Source organism: Anomaloglossus baeobatrachus, chromosome 4 (assembly GCF_048569485.1).
Source record: "Anomaloglossus baeobatrachus isolate aAnoBae1 chromosome 4, aAnoBae1.hap1, whole genome shotgun sequence".
Lineage (NCBI taxonomy): Eukaryota > Metazoa > Chordata > Amphibia > Anura > Aromobatidae > Anomaloglossus > Anomaloglossus baeobatrachus.
Window position 1 is genome coordinate 363,497,300 of NC_134356.1, and position 23,025 is coordinate 363,520,324.

Below are 23,025 nucleotides of genomic sequence, written 5' to 3' on the forward strand. Positions count from 1 at the left end.
GGTATAGCATATACTACACTGTGTGCAGAATTATTAGGCAAATGAGTATTTTGATCACATGATACTTTTTATACATGTTGTCCTACTCCAAGCTGTATAGGTTTGAGAGACAACTACCAATTAAGTAAATCAGGTGATGTGCATCTCTGATATGAGGAGGGTTGTGGTGTAATGACATCAACACTCTATATAAGGTGTGCTTAATTATTAGGCAACTTCCTTTTCTTTGGCAAAATGGGTCAGAAGAGAGATTTGACGGGCTCCGAAAGTCCAAAATTGTGAGATGTCTTGCAGAGGGATGCAGCAGTCTTTAAATTGCCAAACATTTGAAGCGTGATCACTGAACAATCAAGCGTTTTATGGCAAATAGCCAACAGGGTCGCAAGAAGCATGTTGGGCAAATAAGGCGCAAAATAACTGCCCATGAATTGAGGAAAATCAAGCGTGAAGCTGCCAAGATGCCATTTGACACCAGTTTGGCCATATTTCAGAGCTGCAACATTACTGCAGTATCAAAAAGCACAAGGTGTGCCATACTCAGGGACATGGCCAAGGTAAGGAAGGCTGAAAAACGACCACCTTTGAACAAGAAACATAAGATAAAACGTCAAGACTAATTTTTCAAAGGTTTTATGGACTGATGAAATGAGAGTGACTCTTGATGGGCCAGATGGATGGGCCAGAGGCTGGATCAGTAAAGGGCAGAGAGCTCCACTCTGACTCAGACGCCAGCAAGGTGGAGGTGTTGTACTGGTATGGGCTGGTATCATCAAAGATGAACTTGTGGAAACTTTTCAGGTTGAGGATGGAGTGAAGCTAAACTCCCTGAACTACTGCCAGTTTCTGGAAGACAACTTCTTCAAGCAGTGGTAAAGGAAGAAGTTGGTATCGTTCAAGAAAAACATGATTTTCATGCAGGATAATGCTCCATCACGTGCATCCAACTACTCCACAGTGTGGCTGGCCAGTAAAGGTCTAAAAGATGAAAAAATAATGCCATGGCCCTCTTGTTCACCTGATCTGAACCTCATAGAGAACCTGTGGTCCTTCATAAAATGTGAGATCTACAGGGAGGGAAAACAGTACACTTCTCAGAACAGTGTCTGGGAGGTTGTGGTGGCTGCTGCACGCAATGTTGATCGTAAACAGATCAAGCAACTGACAGTATCTATGGATGGTAGGTTGTTGAGTGTCATCATAAAGAAAGGTGGCTATATTGCTCACTAATTTTTTGGGGTTTTGTTTTTGCATGTCAGAAATGTTTATTTCTAAATGTTGTGCACTTATATTGGTTTACCTGGTGAAAATAAACAAGTGAGATGGAAATATATTTGGTTTTTATTAAGTTGCCTAATAATTCTGCACATTAATATTTACATGCACAAACAGATATCCTCTTAAGATAGCCAAATCTAAAAAAAACCCACTCCAACTTCCAAAAATATTAAGCTTTGATATTTTTTAGTCTTTTGGGTTGATTGAGAACATAGTTGTTGATCAATAATAAAAAAATCCTCTAAAATACAACTTGCCTAATAATTCTGCACACGGTGTAAAGTCAGATGTAGAGTGAGATATGTAAGCTATTGATACATAGGAAAAAGCAGAGCACCCCAATTTCTAGTAGTAAAAAGGTTGACATTATATATTCAAATTAAATGATTACAAATGAGAATTTTTTCAATAGAAAGAGTTATAAACAATGATCAATTGAAAATTATTTTTCAATGTTATAGGAGAAGCCCAACACCTTTAAACTATGTCTCTAATTCATTATTTTTAAATATTAAGCATTTTTACATTAGACACTTATATAAAGATCCTGGCCATTCCCTTGCTTTTCTCACTTTGGATGTTTTTTCTCTCTTTTGATGACGTTTTGTTTGAAACTTCCAGCATGATGAGTACAAGATGGTTGTCTATTCCAACATATACGCACTGTGTTCCCACACTTTGCCAGTTTTTCCCACGGTGCTCGGCTCCAGGTCTTCTTTGATAGATCACATTTAGTATGTGCTGGAATAGACAACCATCATATACTCACTATATTACCTTTAAATGGTAACATTCACAGATGCTTTAGAGCAGAGAACACTGACACAACACCATCAAGAAATGATCACGCACACGGAGCAGTAGAATAGACCAGCCCAATCATTGATGGCATTCTCTTTCAAGGAAGAAGAGCGCTGAAATAAAAAGGAGGGTAGGACAACATAGTGCTGGGACAGCCCACTAAGTCAACCTCTGTGAAGACATACCATTTGTGACTACCCTATCCATGCTCAAAGTTTCAAATGAAACAGCATTGGAGGAAAATGGAAGTAAAGGCCCTGTCAGACATAGAGATAAATCTGTGGCAGATCTGTGGTTGCAGTGAAATTGTGGACAATCAGTGCCAGGTTTGTGGCTGTGTACAAATGGAACAATATGTCCATAATTTCACTGCAACCACAGATCTGCCAAAGATTTATCTCTGTGTGTGACAGGGCCTTTGCTTCCATTTTCCTCCGATGCTGTTTCATTTGAAACTTTGAGCATGGATAGGGTAGTCACAAATGGTATGTCTTTACAGAGGTTGACAAAGCCACAGTAACGAATTCTATTAAAGAGTCAATTAGAAAAGTACTTCATTTTTAAAGAAAGTTCATTAGAAATGTAGTTTAAGATAATGAACAACACCTTTAAAGTCCAGATTCTTTACAATTATTACAGAAAAAAATGTGACATTTTTCTTTTCATTCTGTGTTAATATGAAACATCTAAAATCACTAAAACAGTGAACTGGCCTTTGAGGTGACATATCAGAAATGGGTTTTGTGCTGTCGAGATGTTTGAAACAATTGTAATAATATACTACACCTGACTACTACCCAAGGGTCTTATATAAAGTAATCAATTGAGAGATTTTTTTTTATTCAGCTCTGTCTTATAAATTTCCTCCAATCTTCACAATCCCTTATTTATCAAGTGATATATTTTCCTCAATAGGGGCCAAAGTGCAGTCCACTAAGCAGTGCACAAAGCTGATCGGGAGGGTTTGGCGTCAGACTCCTTCCATCAATATAAACGTAGTGCACAGCCCCTTAAGGCTATGTGCCCACGCTAGAATGTCCCTGCAGATTTTTTTGCCTGAAAATCCGCGACTTTCGCGGCAAATACGCACCCGCGGATTTGCCGCGGATTTGCCGCGGATTTACCGCGGATTTGCCGCGGATTTTGATGCGGATTTTTTTTTTTTTTTTTCCCCATTCAAAGCCAAAAATCCGCACCAAATCTGCACCAAACAATTGACATGCTGCAGATTTTTCCGGATCAAAATCCGCGGCAAATCCGCCGCGGAAAAATCCGCAGCATGGGCACAGCATTTCCAAAATGCCATTGAAATGGCTTGGAAGTGCTGCTGCTGCAGATTTTCGGTAAATCCGCGGCAAAATCCGCGGTAAATCCGCGGTAAATCCTGTAGCGTGGGCATCTATTGTTATTCTTCCAGCATTATATGTAAAATCTTAAATGGCTTTTCCAATCTTAAAATATTGATAACCTATCCTCGTCAATATGAGATCATTGGGGATCCAACACCCAGCCGAACGAAGGGTAAAAAGACATCTATCCTCCACCTGGTAATAGAGTTTAGGAACATGATTAGCATGTACATTCAGAGCTTTCACGTCTAAACATACGGATAAAAAAGTAATGTAATCATGGGCCTTACAGGGGTTAATCGTAATGCTTTCAATAATTTTATGCTCATAATCACATGCTGAATACTTTACATTGTCACTGAATATAATATTTCCCTTACAAACAGTAAGTATTTTTAGTCTTGCATGGAAGTGTCTCCATAAATAAATAAACTACATATATTACATTTACATTTAGTGTTAGGTTGTGACAGCAGCATGGCTAATTTTCTGCTGTGAGTGCGTATGTCACAATTTTTGACATTCTTTTGTAAAATCATGTGGAAAGCTGTAATTTTCTGAGATGACTGCGTTGTTATATAGTGCTATAATTAAAATTATTCATACATATTCTATAGCTGAAGCTTCCACGTTCTACTGAAAGCAGGAAGAACAAAGACAGCTAAGCTGAATCAACTTTAGGATTTGCAATGTAGTAACAAAAGCTAAGTGAATTGATTTGCAGGACACAGCTCCAGCAGGCAAATCATTATACTATGGGATTGTGTCAGGCAAGAGGTGGTTTTCAGGGCTCCCATCCAGTGGCCGCAGAGTGTGGCTGTGACTACAGGACCAGGATCCTGTGAATGGGTTCGTTCAGGTCTAGCTCTAGCATTCTGTAGACGTAGTGTATGCATGTATGTATGTCTGCTAAAGGAATCTGCACTGTCGCATTTACAATCACAACATTTTGCACAGCCACCTCATTTGATCCAGGGAATGTCATATTATTTACCAAAAAACCTGCTTACATTAAAGTCAATGGAGCTGGGAACAGATTTGTTATTAAAAACTTCTATTATGGACATAATAATAATAAGTTTTATTTCTATCGCGCCAACATATTCCGCAGCGCTTTACAATTAAGAGGGGACATGTTCAGACAATACAAAATAACAAAATTAAGATACCAGGAGAAGTGAGGGCCCTGCTCGTAAGCTTACAGTCTATGAGGAAATAGGGGAGACACAAAAGGTGAATGGGGGGGAGAAAAGCTTGTCATATATGGTCCAGCCATCGATTTAATAGGGTATTCAAAAGCAGCTGCATGAACCCGTCGGTGAGAATTTATACAGGTACAGGGGACGAGAACTGGAAGTAAGTTTTTTGAAGGGCAGAAAGGGACTAGATTAGATCAGGGCAGTGAGGTGATAGGCTAGTCTAAAGAAATGCGTTTTTAGGGCCCGCTTAAAGGTGTGGATGTTGGGAATTAATCGGATTTCTCTTGGTAGTGTGTTCCAGAGCATAGGCGCAGTTTGTGAGAAATCATAGAAAGAGACACACAGAAACAGACACATACAGAAACAGACACAACACACACACACAGAAAGAGACAAACACATACATAAAGAGATACACACAGAGACACCCATACAGAAGGAGACACACAAAAAGACATACACAGAGAGAGAGACACACACACACACACACAAACACACATACACACACACACACAGAAAGAGACACATTGACAAAACGAGGCACATTAAAAAAAGAGACACATTGACAAAAAGAGACATACACAGAGAGATCCATGGGAAAATATTTTAGAGGTATAACGAGTGCTGCAGGTAACGCAACCAAGATGTATAAAAATATAAAAATTTATTGGGCACAACGCGTTTTCAGGAAATCAGTCCTCTTCATCAGGTGCTAATAAAATGTCCTTACAAGGATCTTTTTACATGTTAAACAATACACCATTAATTCAACATATCGTATTTTTCGGACTATAAGACGCACTTTTCCCCCCCAAATGATGGGGGAAAGTGGGGGGTGCGTCTTATGGTCTGAATGTGGCTGCGGGGAACGAGGGTGCTGAGGTGGAGCGGGTCATCGGGGGCAGGAGCAGGCTGTAGCAGCGCCTGTCGTGACCACGTGGGCCCGCTTATTTCATATGCACGACCATCTTCCCGCCCATCATCTCTCAGCGCTGAAGCCAGCGCTGACAGGTGGGCGGGATGATGGGCGGGGGGGATGAACAGGGGTGCGTGCATAATTAACAGCCGGACCACATGATCACTACTGGCAACTACAGCCTGAAGTGATCATGTGCGGCTGCATTCACTGCCCCCCGTGCATCATTATCTGCGTGGGGCGCAGTGAATCAGTGTACTCACCCGTCACCATGTGTGGAGCCGTCCCCCTGCAGCATCGCAATGTCTTCCTGTCTGTGCAGGTCAGCTGATCTGTGTAGAGAGAGGTGAGCACAGCGATGACGTCATCGCTGTGCGCGCCGCTAGTGTCCACACAGATCAGCTGACCGGCACAGACAGGAAGACATCGCAAAGCTGCAGACAACAGTGACGGCTCCACACACGGTGTCGGCTCCACTCAGTGGCGCTGCACCTGAGACAGAGAGGAAGATGATCGGTGCTGCAAGGAGTGAGTAAAGGTGAGTATAAACGTTTATTTTTTTTTCTGTGCCATAGGATACAGGCCATATACCAGGATGGGGGTATTTTATGAGCAGGATGGGGGTATATTATGAGCAGGATGGGGTATATGAGCAGGATGGGGGGTATATAGGATGGGGGTATATGAGCAGGATCGATGGGGTTATATGAGCAGGATGGGGGGTATATAGCAGGATGGGGGTATATGAGCAGGATGGATGGGGGTATATGAGCAGGAAGGGGTATATAGCAGGATGGGGGAATATGAGCAGGATGGATGGGGGTATATGAGCAGGATGGGGGGTATATGAGCAGGATGAGGGGTATATAACAGGATGGGGGTTATATGACCAGGATGGATGGGGGTATATGAGCAGGATGGATGGGGGTATATGAGCAGGATGGGGGTATATGAGCACGATGGGGGTATATGAGCAGGATCATATACAAGGCAGGAGGATCGTTACCAGAATGGGGTACCTTAGTAGAGAATTTGGGGACATTACCCCCATTACAGTGTCAGCAGCAGATCTTCGCCCCATAACAGTGTGTCATGACCACATTTATTGGTTAAAATTTTATTTTCCTATTTTCCTCCTCTAAAGCCAGGGTGCGTCTTATAGTCCGGTGCGTCTTATAGTTCGAAAAATACTGTAATTAAAACAATAGGTAACCACAAATGATCAATTACTCAATCCTAAAACAGCAAAATAAAAAAACACCAAGAAATCCTGCAAAAAGGGTTGCCCTATATAATAATATTAATATGACAGTAGAAATTTTTTATATAAAATTCATTATTTTTGATTGCTAATGCCTGATATAGTTATCAAGGAGCATTTATGCTGATTTTTGAATATTTGAACTACAAACAAAATTCTCATATAACAAAAACGCAAATTAATGCTGTTGGAAATTTTCCTATATAATAATATTCATATAATACAAATTATATATAAGATTCATTATTTTTGAATGTCAAACACAGACATAATCTAGTAATGTGCATCAGCTGAACTATTCTGCCGATGTACTGCAGACCGCAACTGCATTCCAACAAATATATAGAATATTGTGAATTAAAAGTTGAGATTCTGATAAATCAGAAAAGTTTCACCGGTAACCCCCAAGGTGATAGATTGGGTTCCATGTACAATAGTCCTACAACACAGACATTTAGGTTTACCGCATCGAGACAGTCCTCTAGAGGGGTTATGTATGGACCCAAAGGTCTGACAATTGACATTGGAGGATAAACATTTTTTACTTGGAGCTACAACATTTTTTAGGTTCTTATGTCGCCTAAAAATTATGCATGGATTTTTAGAAATGAGGTCACCAAGAATGGGGTCATTTTTTAATATAAACCAGTACTTGGAAACTAGTTTTTTTTAATGTCTGATGCGAATTGCTAAAAGTAGTAAAAAGACTACAATTATATAGTACCCTCTCTCCTGACTAATTCAGAATTTTTATTCATATTTCGGAGACAGTATTGTTGAGTATATGATTTGGTTTTGTTGTAAGCATCTTGTAAAAGTTTTGTTGGATAACCTTTTTCCTGAAATCTTAATTTAAGTACTTTGGCTTCACTCGCAAAATCCCTATCGGTGCTACAATTCTTCCTCACTCGCCAAAATTGGCCATAGAGGTATATTGTGAATCCACTTAGGAAAATGACCACTATGGAAATCTAAATAACTATTGGTATCAACTTTCTTGAAGTAAGTAGAAGTTAATATCTCATCACTATCTCCTTTTGTAATATTTAAATTGGATTTGATTACTTAATATTGTAGAGGTGAATTTGAGCTCCCATGTATTTTTATTAAGCTCTTCTATGAACAGGTGAGCCTCTTCCAATGTTCCCCTCAAATATTAGAAACAAATAGTCTATGAAACGACGAAATAAAACAATGCGACTTATCGCCAAGAGAGACTGCGCGATGAGTCTCTTTTTTTCTTTACATACACAGAAAGAGACACATACACACACAGAAAGAGACACATACACAGAAAGACTCACACACAGAGACACACTTAGAGACACACACAGAGACACACACAGAGAAAAAGACACACACAGAGACACACACTGAAAGAGGCACACATAAACAGAGACTCACAAAAAGAAACTGTTTGGATGTTTGAGCTAATATATTCAAACAAAAAGAATCCGGCACTCAAATTTTGCACAAGTGAGTCAAAAATTTTAATGTGGCAATAAAAGTGTACAATAGCGTGACATTTCGGTTTCAAAGAAACCTTCCTCAAAACATACACTACGACAAAGCAAAAGAAAAAAGGGGCAAGATATCAATATAGACATAAAGGAACATAAGGTATATTGGTATCAACAAATCTGTGACAGCAGAACTTATAAATATGGCGTACTAAAGTCTCCTCTAACTTTGTAACAACAAGAAGCCATGGATTCTTCAAAGCAGCTGCCTAGCACTCTGAAAATGAAAATGGTAGAGGCTCACAAAGCAGGAGAAGGCTATAAGAAGATAGCAAAGTGTTTTCAAGTTGCTCTGCTCGAAAAGTAATTAAGAAATGGCAGTTAACAGGAACAGTGGAGGTCAAGATAAGGTCAGTAAGACCAAGCAAAATTTCTGTGAGAACTGCGGGTAGGATTGCCTGAGAGGAAAATTCAAAGCCCATGTTTGACTGCAAAACACCTTCGGGAAGATTTAGTAGACTCTGGAGTTGTGGTACATTGTTCTACAGTTCAGAAGCCACTGCAAAAATATAGCCTTTATGGAACAGTCATCAGAAAAAACTCTCCTGCATCCTCACCATAAAATTCAGAGTCAGAAGTATACAAAAGAACATGTAAAGAAGCCTGATGCATTTTGGAAACAAGTCCTGTGGACCAATGAGGCTAGAATACAACTCCGGGCACAATGATCAAAGGTATGTGTAGAGAAAAATGTGTAGAGAATGTCAGGAAAAAAGTAGATTGAGAACCATTAAGCATGGGGTGGATCAATCATGCTTTGGGTTTGTGCTTCTGTCAATGGCATGGGGAAAATTTTGCGGGTAGAAGGAAGAATGGCTTCAATGACATTTCAACAAATTCTTGATGCACACATAGCACTATCTGTAAAAAAACTGAAGTTGAAAAGAGGGTGGCTTCTACAAATAGATAATGATCCTAAACACATGTCAAAATCCTACCTCAAAAGGCGCAAGCTGAAGGTTTTACAATGGCCCTCACAGTCCCCTGATCTGAAAAACATTTGAAAATCTGACTAGACCTCAAAACAGCAATGCTTGCAAGATGATCCAATAATCTCACAGAACTGGAAGACTTTTCCAAGGAAGAATTAATGAAAATCTCCCAAACAAGAATTGAAAGACTCTCGGCTGTCTACAAAAAGTGTTTACAAGCTGTGATATTTGCTAAAGGGGGTGCTACTAGCTACAAACCATCCAGGGAGCCCAAACGTTTGTATCTGCACAGTTTCCTATTTTGTTAATTTAAAAATGTAAAAGATGAAAATATTTTTTTGCCTAAAATACAAAGAAAATGTGTTATCCTTAACTGTATGCCCTTTAGAGATGATTTCATCTTCAAGTTACTTAACTGTTCACAATAACATTAATTTTAACAAGGGGTGCGGAAACTTTTACATGCCACTGTAGATGGGTGGTCCTACAACTTGTGTTTAACTATGGATAAATATCAGTATTATTACATCACTCTGATAAGATTTATATTGTACGCATTGCATGCAATTCTAGTAAAAAAAATAACCAACAGCTAAGAAACTGTTAACATTTCATTTGTGCAACGCACCAAAGAATTTCCTCTGAATCCAGTTTTTAGGAATTCTGATTCTGTAATGAGACAATTGGAGTTCAAATAGACTCAATTTGTGCTTTTTTGAGATGGACACAAGAACGTAAGTCAATTATTCAAAGCTTTTATGCCCAAAATTTTGCAACTTTTCACATTAACACACCATTTTCACCCAGCTTTAAGAAAGTGGGTGCAGCTGGGGTTGGATGGGGCGTGGTGCCCACCACTCATCAAATGCTGTAAGATATGTTTCAAGGTGCACAGAAAGGCATACATCACTTCATGCGTCGAATAATTCATTAAGAGGTGTGTTCCTGCCTCTCAATGTACCAACAGCATTGAACTCCTTCCCATCCCCTCATCAAGACCAGTGTGAAGATCACCAGTCTTGATTAACTATGGCTACAGACTACTACATTGTTGTGTTTACAACTGAAAATATGGATATGGCCTGAAAAAAACCCAAAATTAAGTCCATTTCAACTCACGTGTCATTACAGTATATGGCTCCACAGTTTTTCAGGGATTCAGAGGGAAGCAATGTGAACAAGTCATTCTAAAACCCACTAATATGTATTAGATTATGGATCAAATCAGTTACCTCAATGCAGTGTGCTGAAAGTTCATGCTGTGTTGCCATAAAGGTATGAACAAAACAGAACTATGTATATGGTAACACATATATTACCCCACTCAATGTCAATCTCCAGCATTTGTGATTGGCTGTAAAATTCAGCAAATTATTATATTGGTAAAACATGTACTAGTGAAGAGCATTCATTGGTTGATGGTCTGATAGCAACTTCCTACAAATTGTAGGAAGTTGCTATCAGACATGTTGGATTGCTTTTAACCTGTCCCTAGATGAGCTGCTCCTTTGGACATAGGTGAAGGTGGATCTATTTTATGTTTCAGGTATATTGTGCATGTACTGTACATGACTCTGTACCTGTCCTCTACATAAAAAGTTATAAAGTTCTTGCTGACTTTTAAATGCAAAGACTTGCTGTACCTGTATTTGTTATTCACTTATTTATATGTAACCCCTTTTCAACATATGACCTACTGGTACATCAAATGTTGGCTCCCCTTCACTGTTGTTAACTCACGAGATTGCTCTGTTCAGCAATCAACTGCATATAACTGCTGCAGGTGGAGCAACACTCTACCCATTGCTGATAACCTGTTAAATGCCACTGTTAACACCTTCATCCCCAGCCACTAAAACATCATTCTGACTGGGACATTTTTTTACGATTCTGACCAATGTCACTTTGACAGGTAATAACTCTGGAATGCTTCAGTGCATCCCGGTGATTCTGACATTGTTTTTCATGACATATTGTTCTTCATGACAGTCGTAAATTTTTTTGCGTTTATTTGTGAAAATTTTGCAATTTTCAAACTTTGAAATTTTATGCCCATAAATCCAAGAGTTATGTCATACAAAATAGTTACTAAATATTTCCCACATCTCTACTTTACACCAGCGCAATTTTTGAAGCAAATTTTTTTTTTGTTATGAAGTTAGAAGGGTTCAAAGTTCATCAGCAATTTCTCATTTTTACAACATTTATAAAACCAGTTTTTTTTAGAGACCACATCACATTTGAAGTGACTACCACAAGGGTATCAGAAACAAATGCATGATAAAATGTATTGTGCAATTTGTCCTGAGTACGCTGATACCTCATATATGGTGGAAATGAATTGTTTGGGCACACGGCAGAGCTCAGAAGCAAAGGAGCGCCATTCGAATTTTTAAAAGCAAAATTAGCTGGAATCATTAGCAGAAGTCATGTCGCGGTTGAAGATTCCCTGAGGTGTTTAAACAGTGGTGCTCCCCCAAAAGTAACCCCAGTTTGGAAAATAGACCCCAGAAGGAATTTATCTAGGTGTTTGGTGAGCCCCTTGAACCCCTGGGGGCTTCACAGAAGTTTATAATGTTGAGCCATGAAAATATACAATTTTTTTACCACAAAATTGTTGCTTCAATTAAGTAGCTTTCTTTTCACAAGGGTATCAGGAAAAAATGCACCATAAAATTTATAGTGCAAGTTGTCCTGAGTGTGCTATACCTCATATGTAAATCAAAAAAGGTCTGTGGAGCCTCTGTTAGGAGTCGCGACAAAGAGAATAGTCAGATAACCCTCCGGGAAGGACCTAGCCAAAGAGAGGCTTTTTTTAGGAGACCACCATAACCACCATATTAAGTGGCCCTTTTAGTCAACATCCAACTCTTTGACGAGTTTAAAGATATGATAAGGGAAATACCAAGGCCAGGTATCCATCCACAGACAGGTGTTACGGAGTGTTGCCCCTCATCAGTGTGGATATGGATTCTGGCTAGGTGGGAGCAATGCCTAGTAGACCAATAAGACAAAACAATCACTGATCTCGGGGAGACCGGCCAGAGAAAACACTGCCGGCAGCCAACAAAGGCGCTCAAAACAGTGAAATCCTAGGTGCATTGCTTCCGGGGAAGTATGCAAATCAAAAAAGGTCCGTGGAGTCTCTGTTTGGAGTCGCGACACAGAAAATAGCCAGATATCCCTCCGGGAAGGACCTAGCCAAGGAGTGGCTCTTTTTAAGAGACCACCATAACCACCATATTAAGTGGCCCTTTTAGTCAACATCCAACTCTTCGATGAGTTTAAAGATATGACAATGGAAATACCAAGGCCAGGTATCCCAGGTATCCATCCACAGACAGCTGTTTCGGGGTGTTTCTCCTCATTAGTGTGGAGTAGGATTCTGGCTAGCTGGGTGCAATGCCTAGTAGACCATCAAGACAAAACAATCACTGATCTCGGGAAGACCAGCCAGAGAAAACACTGCCGGCAGCCAACAAAGGCGCTCAAAACCGTGAAATCCTAGGTGCATTGCCCCCTGGAAAGTATGCAAATCAAAAAAGGTCAGTGGAGCCTCTGTTAGGAGTCTCGACACAGAAAATAGCTTGATATCCCTCCGAGAAGGACCTAGCCAAGGAGTGGCTATTTTTAGGAGACCACCATAACCACCATATTAAGTGGCCCTTAATCCAAGAGTTATGTCATACAAAATAGTTACTAAATATCATTTCCCACATCTCTACTTTACACCAGCGCAATTTTTGAAGCAAAATTTTTTTTGTTACGAAGTTAGAAGGGTTCAAAGTTCATCAGCAATTTCTCATTTTTCCAACAAAATTTATAAAACCACTTTTTTTAGGGACCACATCACATTTGAAGTGACTACCACAAGGTTATCAGAAACAAATGCACCATAATATTTATCGTGCAATTCATCCTGAGTATGCTGATAACTCATATATGGTAGAAATGAATTGTTTGGGCACAGGGCAGAGCTCAGAAGCAAAGGAGCGCCATTCAGATTTTTAAAAGCAAAATTAGCTGGAATTATTTTAGAAATATTTTAATCCCAGATTTCCAATTTTCACAAATGGAATAGGTAAAAATGTCCTCATAATGTGTTACAGAATTTCTCCTGAATGTGGAAATACCCCACATGCGACCGTGCAGTACTGTTTAGCCACACCACAGGGCTTGGAGGGGAAGGAGCACCATTTGATATTTGGCGCATAGATTTTCCTAGAATAGTTTGTGGATTCCATTTGCAGAGCCCTTAAGTGCCAGAACAGACAAAATCCCCCTTAAGTGACCACATTTTGGAAATTACACCCCTCTGGGAATTCATCTAGGGGTGTAGTGATTATTTGGTCTCTGGAAAACATCCAAGGTGTCAAACACAGTGAATGTTGCAGCATTAAAACTTGCAAATAAGCCCTTCTGCCCAGTACACTGAGGTGCCCATACATTGTGTCCAGCTTGCGTGCTTCTGTAAACCTGCAATCTGTACATTTTAGTAGGCTTTCCTCACTACAACAATGGCAAACATGTGGACGCCAACTGTGGTTTAGCAGTAAAATATACACCGTGTGCAGAATTATTAGGCAAGTTGTATTTTAGAGGATTTTTTTTTTTTATTATTGATCAACAACTATGTTCTCAATCAACCCAAAAGACTCATAAATATCAAAGCTTAATATTTTTGCGAGATCCACTCACTTTTATGTTATTTTTTTATACAATATATAAAACATGACGCTTAATATTTTTTTGAAGTTGGAGTGTTTTTTTTTTAATTTGGCTATCTTAGGAGGATATCTGTTTGTGCAGGTAACTATTACTGTGCAGACTTATTAGGCAACTTAATAAAAACCAAATATATTTCCATCTCACTTGTTAACTTTCACCAGGTAAACCAATATAACTGCACAAAATTTAGAAATAAATGTTTCTGACATGCAAAAATAAAACCCCAAAAAATTAGTGACCAATATAGCCACCTTTCTTTATGATGACACGCAACAGCCTACCATCCATAGATTCTGTCAGATGCTTGATCTGTTTACAATCAACATTGCGTGCAGCAGCCACCACAGCCTCCCAGACACTGTTCCGAGAGGTGTACTGTTTTCCCTCCCTGTAGATCTCACATTTTATGAGGGACCACAGGTTCTCTATGAGATTCAGATCAGGTGAACAAGGGGGCCATGTCATTATTTTTTCATCTTTTAGACCTTTACTGGCCAGCCACACTGTGGAGTAGTTGGATGCATGTGATGGAGCATTGTCCTGCATGAAAATCATGTTTTTCTTGAACGATACCGACTTCTTCCTGTACCACTGCTTGAAGAAGTTGTCTTCCAGAAACTGGCAGTAGGTCTGGGAGTTGAGCTTCACTCCATCCTCAACCCGAAAAGGTTCCACAAGTTCATCTTTGATGATACCAGCCCATACTAGTACCCCACCTCTACCTTGCTGGCGTGTCGGAGCTGGAGCTCTGTGCCCTTTACTGATCCAGCCTCTGGCCCATCCATCCATCTGGTCCATCAAGAGTCACTCTCATTTCATCAGTCCATAAAACCTTTGGAAAATCAGTATTAAGATATTTCTTGGCCCAGTATTGACGTTTTATCTTATGTTTCTTGTTCAAAGGTGGCCGTTTTTCAGCCTTCCTTACCTTGGCCATGTCCCTGAGTATGGCACACCTTGTGCTTTTTGATACTCCAGTAACGTTGCAGCTCTTAAATATGGCCAATCTGGTGGCAAATGGCAACTTCACGCTTGATTTTCCTCAATTTATGGGCAGATATTTTGCGCCTTTTTTGCCCAACACGCCTCTTGCGACCCTGTTGGGTATTTGCCATGAAACGCTTGATTGTTCAGTGATCATGCTTCAAAAGTTTGGCAATTTCAAGACTGCTGCATACCTCTGCAAGACATCTCACAATTTTGGACTTTTCAGAGCCCATCAAATCTCTTTTCTGACTCATTTTGCCAAAGGAAAGGAAGTTTCCTAATAATTAAGCACACCTTCTATAGGGTGTTGATGTCATTACACCACACCGCTCCTCATTACAGAGATGCACATCACCTGATTTACTTGTTAGTTGGCGGTCAAGCCTATACAGCTTGGAGAAGGACAACATGTATAAAAATTATCATGTGATCAAAATACTCATTTGCCTATTAATTCTGCACACAGTGTATATAGTGTGGGTTGCACAAATGTTGGTATATAACAATAATCACAGGTGTTACAACATGCAGAAATAAGGCAATGACACAAGAAAAGGAGCTCTGCATGAACACGTGAACACCGAGAATAAATATAGACAATAATTTTACATCAAAAACATTTTATTACAATAAATGCCAACCACAACAATGATATAAACATTTAAAATAGAAAACAACCCCCACACCCCAAGTGGATCAAGTCCACAATAGAGTAACTGCCCCAATAAGCAATGTAATTGTATTAAAGGGAACCTGTAGTAATCAAGAATAACAAACCACAATAGCATGAACACAAAAACTGGACAACCAGAGTAAAATAGATGGCCAGGATATAAAAGCCACCTTCAATAAATTATGCAGATAATAGTAAGCACAACACTTGCATATAAAAAGCTCCGGTGCATGATAGGTGCACTAATCAAAAGCAGAAATCTGCCAAGAGGACTTGGTGGATGTGCTATATGGTGTGGTAGAGAGCAACAATACAAATAGTAGATGATAAGCCCAGAGCCAGATAATGCTGAGCCCGAGGCAGCACACATAGGCCAAATAATAAGAACCTGGTAGCTCCAGGGAAGGAAATTGAGAGACACAAGCGGCTACAGGAAGACCCAAATAGATCTGGGGGTGGAGGAAAAGACGACCCTACGTGTGTCGCTGTGCAGAAAAATCTCTATTGTAGCCAAAAATGTACAAACTATTATATATAAAATTATTGAACATTCATTTTGCAACTTTATTGTAAATTAGTTTTTGTGTCTTTTCCTTTTTTCATCATAGCATCCCTGGATACATTTTGTCTGTGACGCATCCAGCAGTAGTTCCCCATCATGTTTACGTTCCATCTACCTTTTTATTGTCTTTACATCTCCTTGATATTCTGATGAAATCCTGATGAAAACATTTTCCTTGCTCATCGTTAACAGCACCAATGTTTTCAGGAAAGTAGTCCAAATAGGAATGTAAAAATGTAACTTCAAATTCATCAGACAACCCAAGGCTTTGAAATGTTTCAGCATCTTCTCCATGAATGACTTAAATTTTTGATCTTTGTTGTTACTTATATATTTACTTATAAATGTCTTTACAACTTATTTGTAAGAATCCCAAGAGTTTTCATTTTTGTTTAAAAATGTCATCCTTCATGAGTTTCTGAATATCCAGACCCACAAAATGACCTTCCTTTAGTTTTACTAAGGACAGCCCCTGAAACCTGATACACATATACTTAAACATCTCTCCTTCTTTTGGTGGAGCTTTCACACACTGATTCATCATTCTAAGGTTAGTGTGGAGTGGTGGCAGGAGAACTTTAGTAGGATCAACTACACTTTCCATAACTAAGTTCTTGAGTACAAGATGCAAAGATGTTCTCATTGACCAACTTATTTGGCTCCAGTGATGAGTCCTATCTCGGCTACACCATTCACGCAAAAACCACTACTACCAGTACTTTGCGTTTTCTCCTTACTGACAAGGAGCAAACAATGAATTTTCAGATCACCACATATTGACCATCCTTGTTTCTCGTAGTTAAGTTTGTTGAGAATAAAGTCTGAATTTAATGCCCTAAAGGCACTGAAGCATACTTGCTGCTATTGTGCATTAGCATAGATTTCAGTCTTTTTTGGATGGATCAATAAGGAGTCTCCACTCGCTTACATTGTATTTAATGTTACATTTTTACATAAGCCCAGGAACACCACTGCATAATAGTAGAGCACCGTCTTGGGAAAAGTATGGAAGGAATTCTTTTCTCTGCTTCTGCACCATGAAAAGCAGGTACCAGGAGCTAGCAAGTTATTTTCCTTTAGTCTAGAGCCTAAATGTTCTGCAGAATGTTTAGAAAGGTCCAAGTCCCTGACTAAATCATTTCATTTGATCTGTGAATAAAGCTGTTATTTGTTGGCATGAGCATGAAAGTCTTTGTCAGAATAAACCTGTCTTTACTGCCTCTAATAGTCAATCATAGAGAAGCTTTAATTTCTCATACTGCTGAGGTAAAATGGACGATATGCTATGACTGGATTCTATAGACACCACCACACTCTTTGGAAAACTATGTTAAGAAAAATCTTCTCTGCTAACAGCAGCCTATCGCAGTACAGCGTCCATGAATTTCTAACCAATCTAATGACATCAAAATCATCCTCCAAAAGTAATGAAAAGGGGTCAAAGTAGGATGCAAGGAATGCCTATGGAGTCAGTGTTTGTGAAAAAATTGTACATGATATAATTTTTTTGCCATTTTCAACAAGTTCAGAGATCGAAATTATATGAAAATCACCTCTTACTTTTCAAACAATTTTGTCCTTGCAGGACTGTGTAATTAACCTGTTCTGTAAACACAGTAGAGAAAAAACACTGTAAACTCCAGAATTCTTTTTTTTTTGTCCCATCTCAGCACAGCAGAAAATAAATGCTGCAAGAAGCTTTTAAAACATGTTACCTATCCTAACATAGCATTAACAAGATCAGTTCATCATGCATTGGTCTGACTGGCATATGTGCAGTTGGGAAGGAATTTTACCCCTAATTTGGGACAATTAGCATTTGTCTCAGGTGGTTTTTGCCTTCTTTTGGATCAGCAAATGTATACCTTAAACCTTTAAAACTATGAAACTATGCAAAAAAACAAGTCCTTACACGGCTAAATCAAGTTAAAAATGAGACCTTACGGATAGCAAAATGCTGAAAAGCAAAACAAAAATCCCAAAAACTATGCATGTTTTTCATTGCTGTAATTGTACTGACCTAGAGAATTGTTATAATAATCAATACAATAAATTGCAAAATGGATGGTACAATAAAAAAAGATGACATATACTATTTCAAAAGGAAAAAAAAAGTTCTGGTTCTTGGTGGAAGGGGAGAAAAAAAAATGAAAATACAAAAACGAAAAATCCCCATTTCAGGAAGGGGTTAATTTTCATGTTTTCTTATCTTGTGATTACATCTTAAGGCTATGCAGTAAATGACTAAATTTTCATAGTCCTATGGTCTCAATATACAATATTTATTCTTAAAATTATCCTGGAATAACCTAATAGTATGCCGTAAGGGACGACAAGTAATAGTTCCAAGCCTTAGTGGCCTAAAAAGATCAAAGAAAAATCAAAAGCAAAAAAGGATTACCTTGCTACATGATTAATTACTGGAGCAAAATTTGTTGGCCCATACAGTTGTACACTTTTCAAGCTTCTGTAGTATGCTTCCATCACGCCGTCTATTCCATTACAGTATGGGTTTTGTGGATTGCCATTCTGTGATACAGAAATAAAAAGTATAAATATTTCATTCAAACACAAAAAACATTTTCAAAAAGTGGTGAGAGACATTAAGAAATCCAATCTTCTACAATGCATTTTCAATAGTTGTATGAATCCTGGTTTTTAAAATTTCAGCCATTGCACAAATTATTTAGAATTTAACCTGAAAATCGATCATAAAATACTGTAGTTTAACAATCTGTATAGCTGCACTTTAAAGGGGTGATCTTCCTGCAAACAATCTAGTTCAGAATATGAAGTGAAAGAACATTTTGTTAATTAGAAACTTATGATCTTTGACACCTCAATGATGCAGAAATTTTGGCCTTAAAGGGAATGATATTAACCTACAAAGAGCCCTGATTCCAGGAGGAAATTCATTTTATTCCTCAGGCATTCAGCTCTAGTGGCTGTAATGTTGAGCAGGCTGGCAATCAGTGTCGGGGTGCAATTACAGCTACTATTTACTGTGCCGAGAGGAATACAACTCATTTTCTACTGCTATCGGGGTGCCCAGTGTGGCGGCCGCACGGTATCAGAACGCTATTATCCTGTAGATTAACCCATTAGCTGCAGGTTAATAGCCTTTTTTTCAGGACAGGTTTAATGAAGGATGCAGCATTTTTTGTTTTCATTTATTTAAAGGGAACCACTCATCATGATTTTCATATATAAAGTAAAGCCAGTGCTAAATGGCACTAGGATACTGAATGTAAGCATACTTTTTGTTCAGATATTGGGTGTTTTATTTCAGAAATATATGCAATTAAAGTTCCAGCAATGCATTGGTATTTGACAGGTGCAACAGGAAAGGAATACAAGGGTCATGTGTTGCTATCTATTCCCACTCCTGTCTGTCTGCCTGCGCCGGAATTAACATCTATGACTGTGACAGGGGGAGGAAGGCCAGGAGGGGATAGCAAGACCCCACCCACATATTCCTGAGCCCCTGTTGCACTTGTCAATCAAATAGCAGTGCATTGCTGGAAATTGACTTCCACATATTTTTGAAATAAAACATCCAGTCTTAGAACAAACGTTATGCTTATATTCAGCATCCTAACACCAGTATAGCATTGGCTGTACTTTATACTGTATATGAAAATTCTGCTGGTTCTCTTCAATCATTGCATTCTAAAAGCCACACAATATTTATCTTTCCATTTTTATTTGTGGGACTAGTTTTTTTTAATTGCTCCATTCTGTGGTACATATAATGTATTACTATTAATATTTGGGGAGTGGGGAGGACGATGGGTATACAAAAAAAAAGTAATTCTGAAATTACTTCTCTCTCATTTTTTCATGGTGTTCCCCTATATTCTGTGGGTCAATACAATTGTGTTTTCTGTAATAATACTTCAGCACCTGTATCTGTATATAGGATATCACAAAAGTGAGTACACTTCTGACATTTTTGTAAATATGTTACTATATCCTTTCATGGGACAACACTGAAGATATGACACTTGTAAAGTAGTCAGTGTACAGCTTGTATAACAGTGTACATTAGGTGTAACCTCTAATGAACATCACATAGCCATTAATGTGAAAACCGCTGGCAACAAAAGTGAGTACACCTGTGTGAAAATGGCAAAATTGTGCCCAATTAGCCATTTTCTCTTCCCGGTATCATCTGACTCATTAGTGTTACAAGATCTCAGGTGTAAATGGGGAGCAGGTGTGTTAAATGTTGTGTTATCGCTCACACACTCTCACATACTGGTCACTGGAAGTTCAACGTAGCACCTCATAGCAAAGAATTAGCTGAGAATCTGAAAAAAAGAATTGTTGCTCTACATAAAGATGGTCTAGGCTATAAGAAGATTGCTAACATTCTGAAACTGAGCTTCAACACGCTTACAAAAACTATGCACCAGTTTAACAAGAAAGGTTCCACTCAGAACAAGCCTTACGATGGTTGACGAAAGAAGTTGAGTGCATGTACTCAGCATCATAACCAAAAAAGTATGAGTGCTGCCAGCATTTTTTTCAGAGGTTAAAGGCCTGGGGTCAGCCAGTCAGAGTTGATACCATACAGCTTAAACTGCATCATATTGGTCTGCATTACTGTTGTCACAGAAGGAAGACACTTCTAGAGATGATACAAAAGAAAGACTGCAAACAATTTGCTGAAGAAAAACAGACTAAGGACATGGATTACTGGAACCATGTTCTGTGGTCTAAAACCAAGATAAACTTATTTGGTTCAGATGGTGTCAAGCGTGTGTGGCGGCAACCAGATGAGGAGTATAAAGACAAGTGTGTCTTACTTGTAGTCAAGCATGGTGGTGGGAGTGTCATGATTTGCGGCTGCATGTGGGCTACTGGCCGTTGGAAGCTACAGTTCAATGAGTGAACCGTGAATACCATCATGTACTGCAACATACTGAAGCAGAGCATAATCACCTCTCTTCGGAAACTGGGTCGCAGGGAAGTACTCCACGTGATAACCCCAAACACACCTTCAAGACGACCACTGAATTGCTAAAGAATCTGAGGATAAAGGTGTTGGACTGGCCAAGCATGTCTCCTGACCTAAATCCTATAAACCATATACACCCTTTAGAGGTCACACCAAATTTACACTGTTATACAAGCTGTACACTGACTACTTTACGTTGTATCAAAGTGTCATAACTTCACTGTTGTCTAATGAAAATATATTATAAAATGTTTAAAAAAATATCAGGGATGTACTCAGTTTGTGACATACTGTATCTAGCACAGACAACTGAGCATATTTGCAATTACTAATGGTGTGACACTACGCTTCTTCACTTCACTCCCAGGGTATTGAATATTTATTTTTAACAATTAACTCATAATTACCCCAAAAATAATTTTTAATAATTACTATAATACATAGTGTAGTATATGCCATATCGTTATTACAATGCACTGATAAGGAAATATATATATTTTAGGAGTCAAAAGATAATACAGTATTGTTTTGTTGAAAGGATTGTTCAAGCATTTTGGACAAAACAGATATGCCATTTACTATAACTGTTAGCACAATAATCTGGGAGTCAAATGAGGATAATATGGCTAAATATTAGTATTACATTACATAACAGCAAAAGTAATTTTTCAGATTTGTGCCCTTAGAGAACGTTTTTTCAAGAATTGTATGACTGATGTCTTAGGTACACATGAAAGTTCTAGCATATTTAAAACCAAAGGCAGACGGCCAATTTGAGATTACACGAAAATGCTAACAAATGGCATTGAGGAGATTTAGTAGGACTGGCATGTCATACACCAGTGATAAATAACGGTGATTCTGAATAAAATCCACCACATTATAAAAACTTCTGTGCCTGTGCTAAAGACAGAAAATAAATGTAGTCACTGATCTGTCTTAAAGATGCTAGCAATGGGTATTCCCACAAACAAAGTTCTTTTTATTCAATAGATCTTGTAATAATAATAATTTTCACAATTTGATGTGTTTAAAACAAATGTTATAAGTGCCCCTGCTATGTACTGTGTAATGGCCGTTTTTGACCGTAAAGGGACATGGTCAGATCATACCACATCTCCTGGGCAGGGGAGGAAGTAAAAAAAAAGTAGACAGATATTACACATGGGTTTCGCAAATTATTCTTTCTTTGAGGTAAAATATTTTTTAAAGCCAGGTAGGGAAATGTTTTACCTCACAAAAAGAATCAGTTGTGATCCCATGCTGTAATGTCTGTACGCTCTCTTTTGCTTCCTCACCTGCCCAGGAAATGTGGTATGATCAGACCATGTTCCTGTATGGTCAGACACAACCATTACACAGTACATAGCAGGAATATATATATAAGGTTATCTGAGCGCAGGAACATTTTTCAAACACATTTATTTGAGGAAATTATTATTATTCCAAGATCTATTGATTAAAATGAATTTTAAAATTAACTTTGTTTGTGGGATAACGTCATTAACCCTGTTCACTTTTCAAAACTGGCAAGTGTCATGAAAATTTGCTGTAACTGAATATTCTATACCAAAATACGGTCACAAATGAATTAATCAATTCATATTCAAATTGTCTCTCCAGGAAAGGAGACAAACTCTAGCGCCACCTATTGGAAGCAGCAATCCTAAAAGTCAAAATTGGCCTTTTAACAAGCCTTTGCATATGACCTAGGATATATGCCAGATCAGAATCCCAATTTGCAAACACGGTGTTTCAGGGTGATTGCTCCTCGTCAGTGCAAAGTGTGGGTATCTGATCTGGCTGTATGAGAAGCTATGTGGGGACCAAGGGGGAAGACTATTCTCCTTATGGAGAACTAA

General features: G+C 38.7%; 1 protein-coding gene across 1 annotated transcript in view; it reads right to left on the reverse strand.

Annotated features, from left to right (window-relative positions):
• CPNE8 (copine 8) overlaps positions 1-23,025 on the reverse strand; it is a 406,483-nt gene that overhangs the window by 16,872 nt on the left and 366,586 nt on the right. Inside the window, exon 16 of the mRNA XM_075345128.1 lies at positions 18,605-18,732. Within this exon, the coding sequence (XP_075201243.1) occupies positions 18,605-18,732 (128 nt within the window). The remainder of the gene's footprint in view (positions 1-18,604; positions 18,733-23,025) is intronic.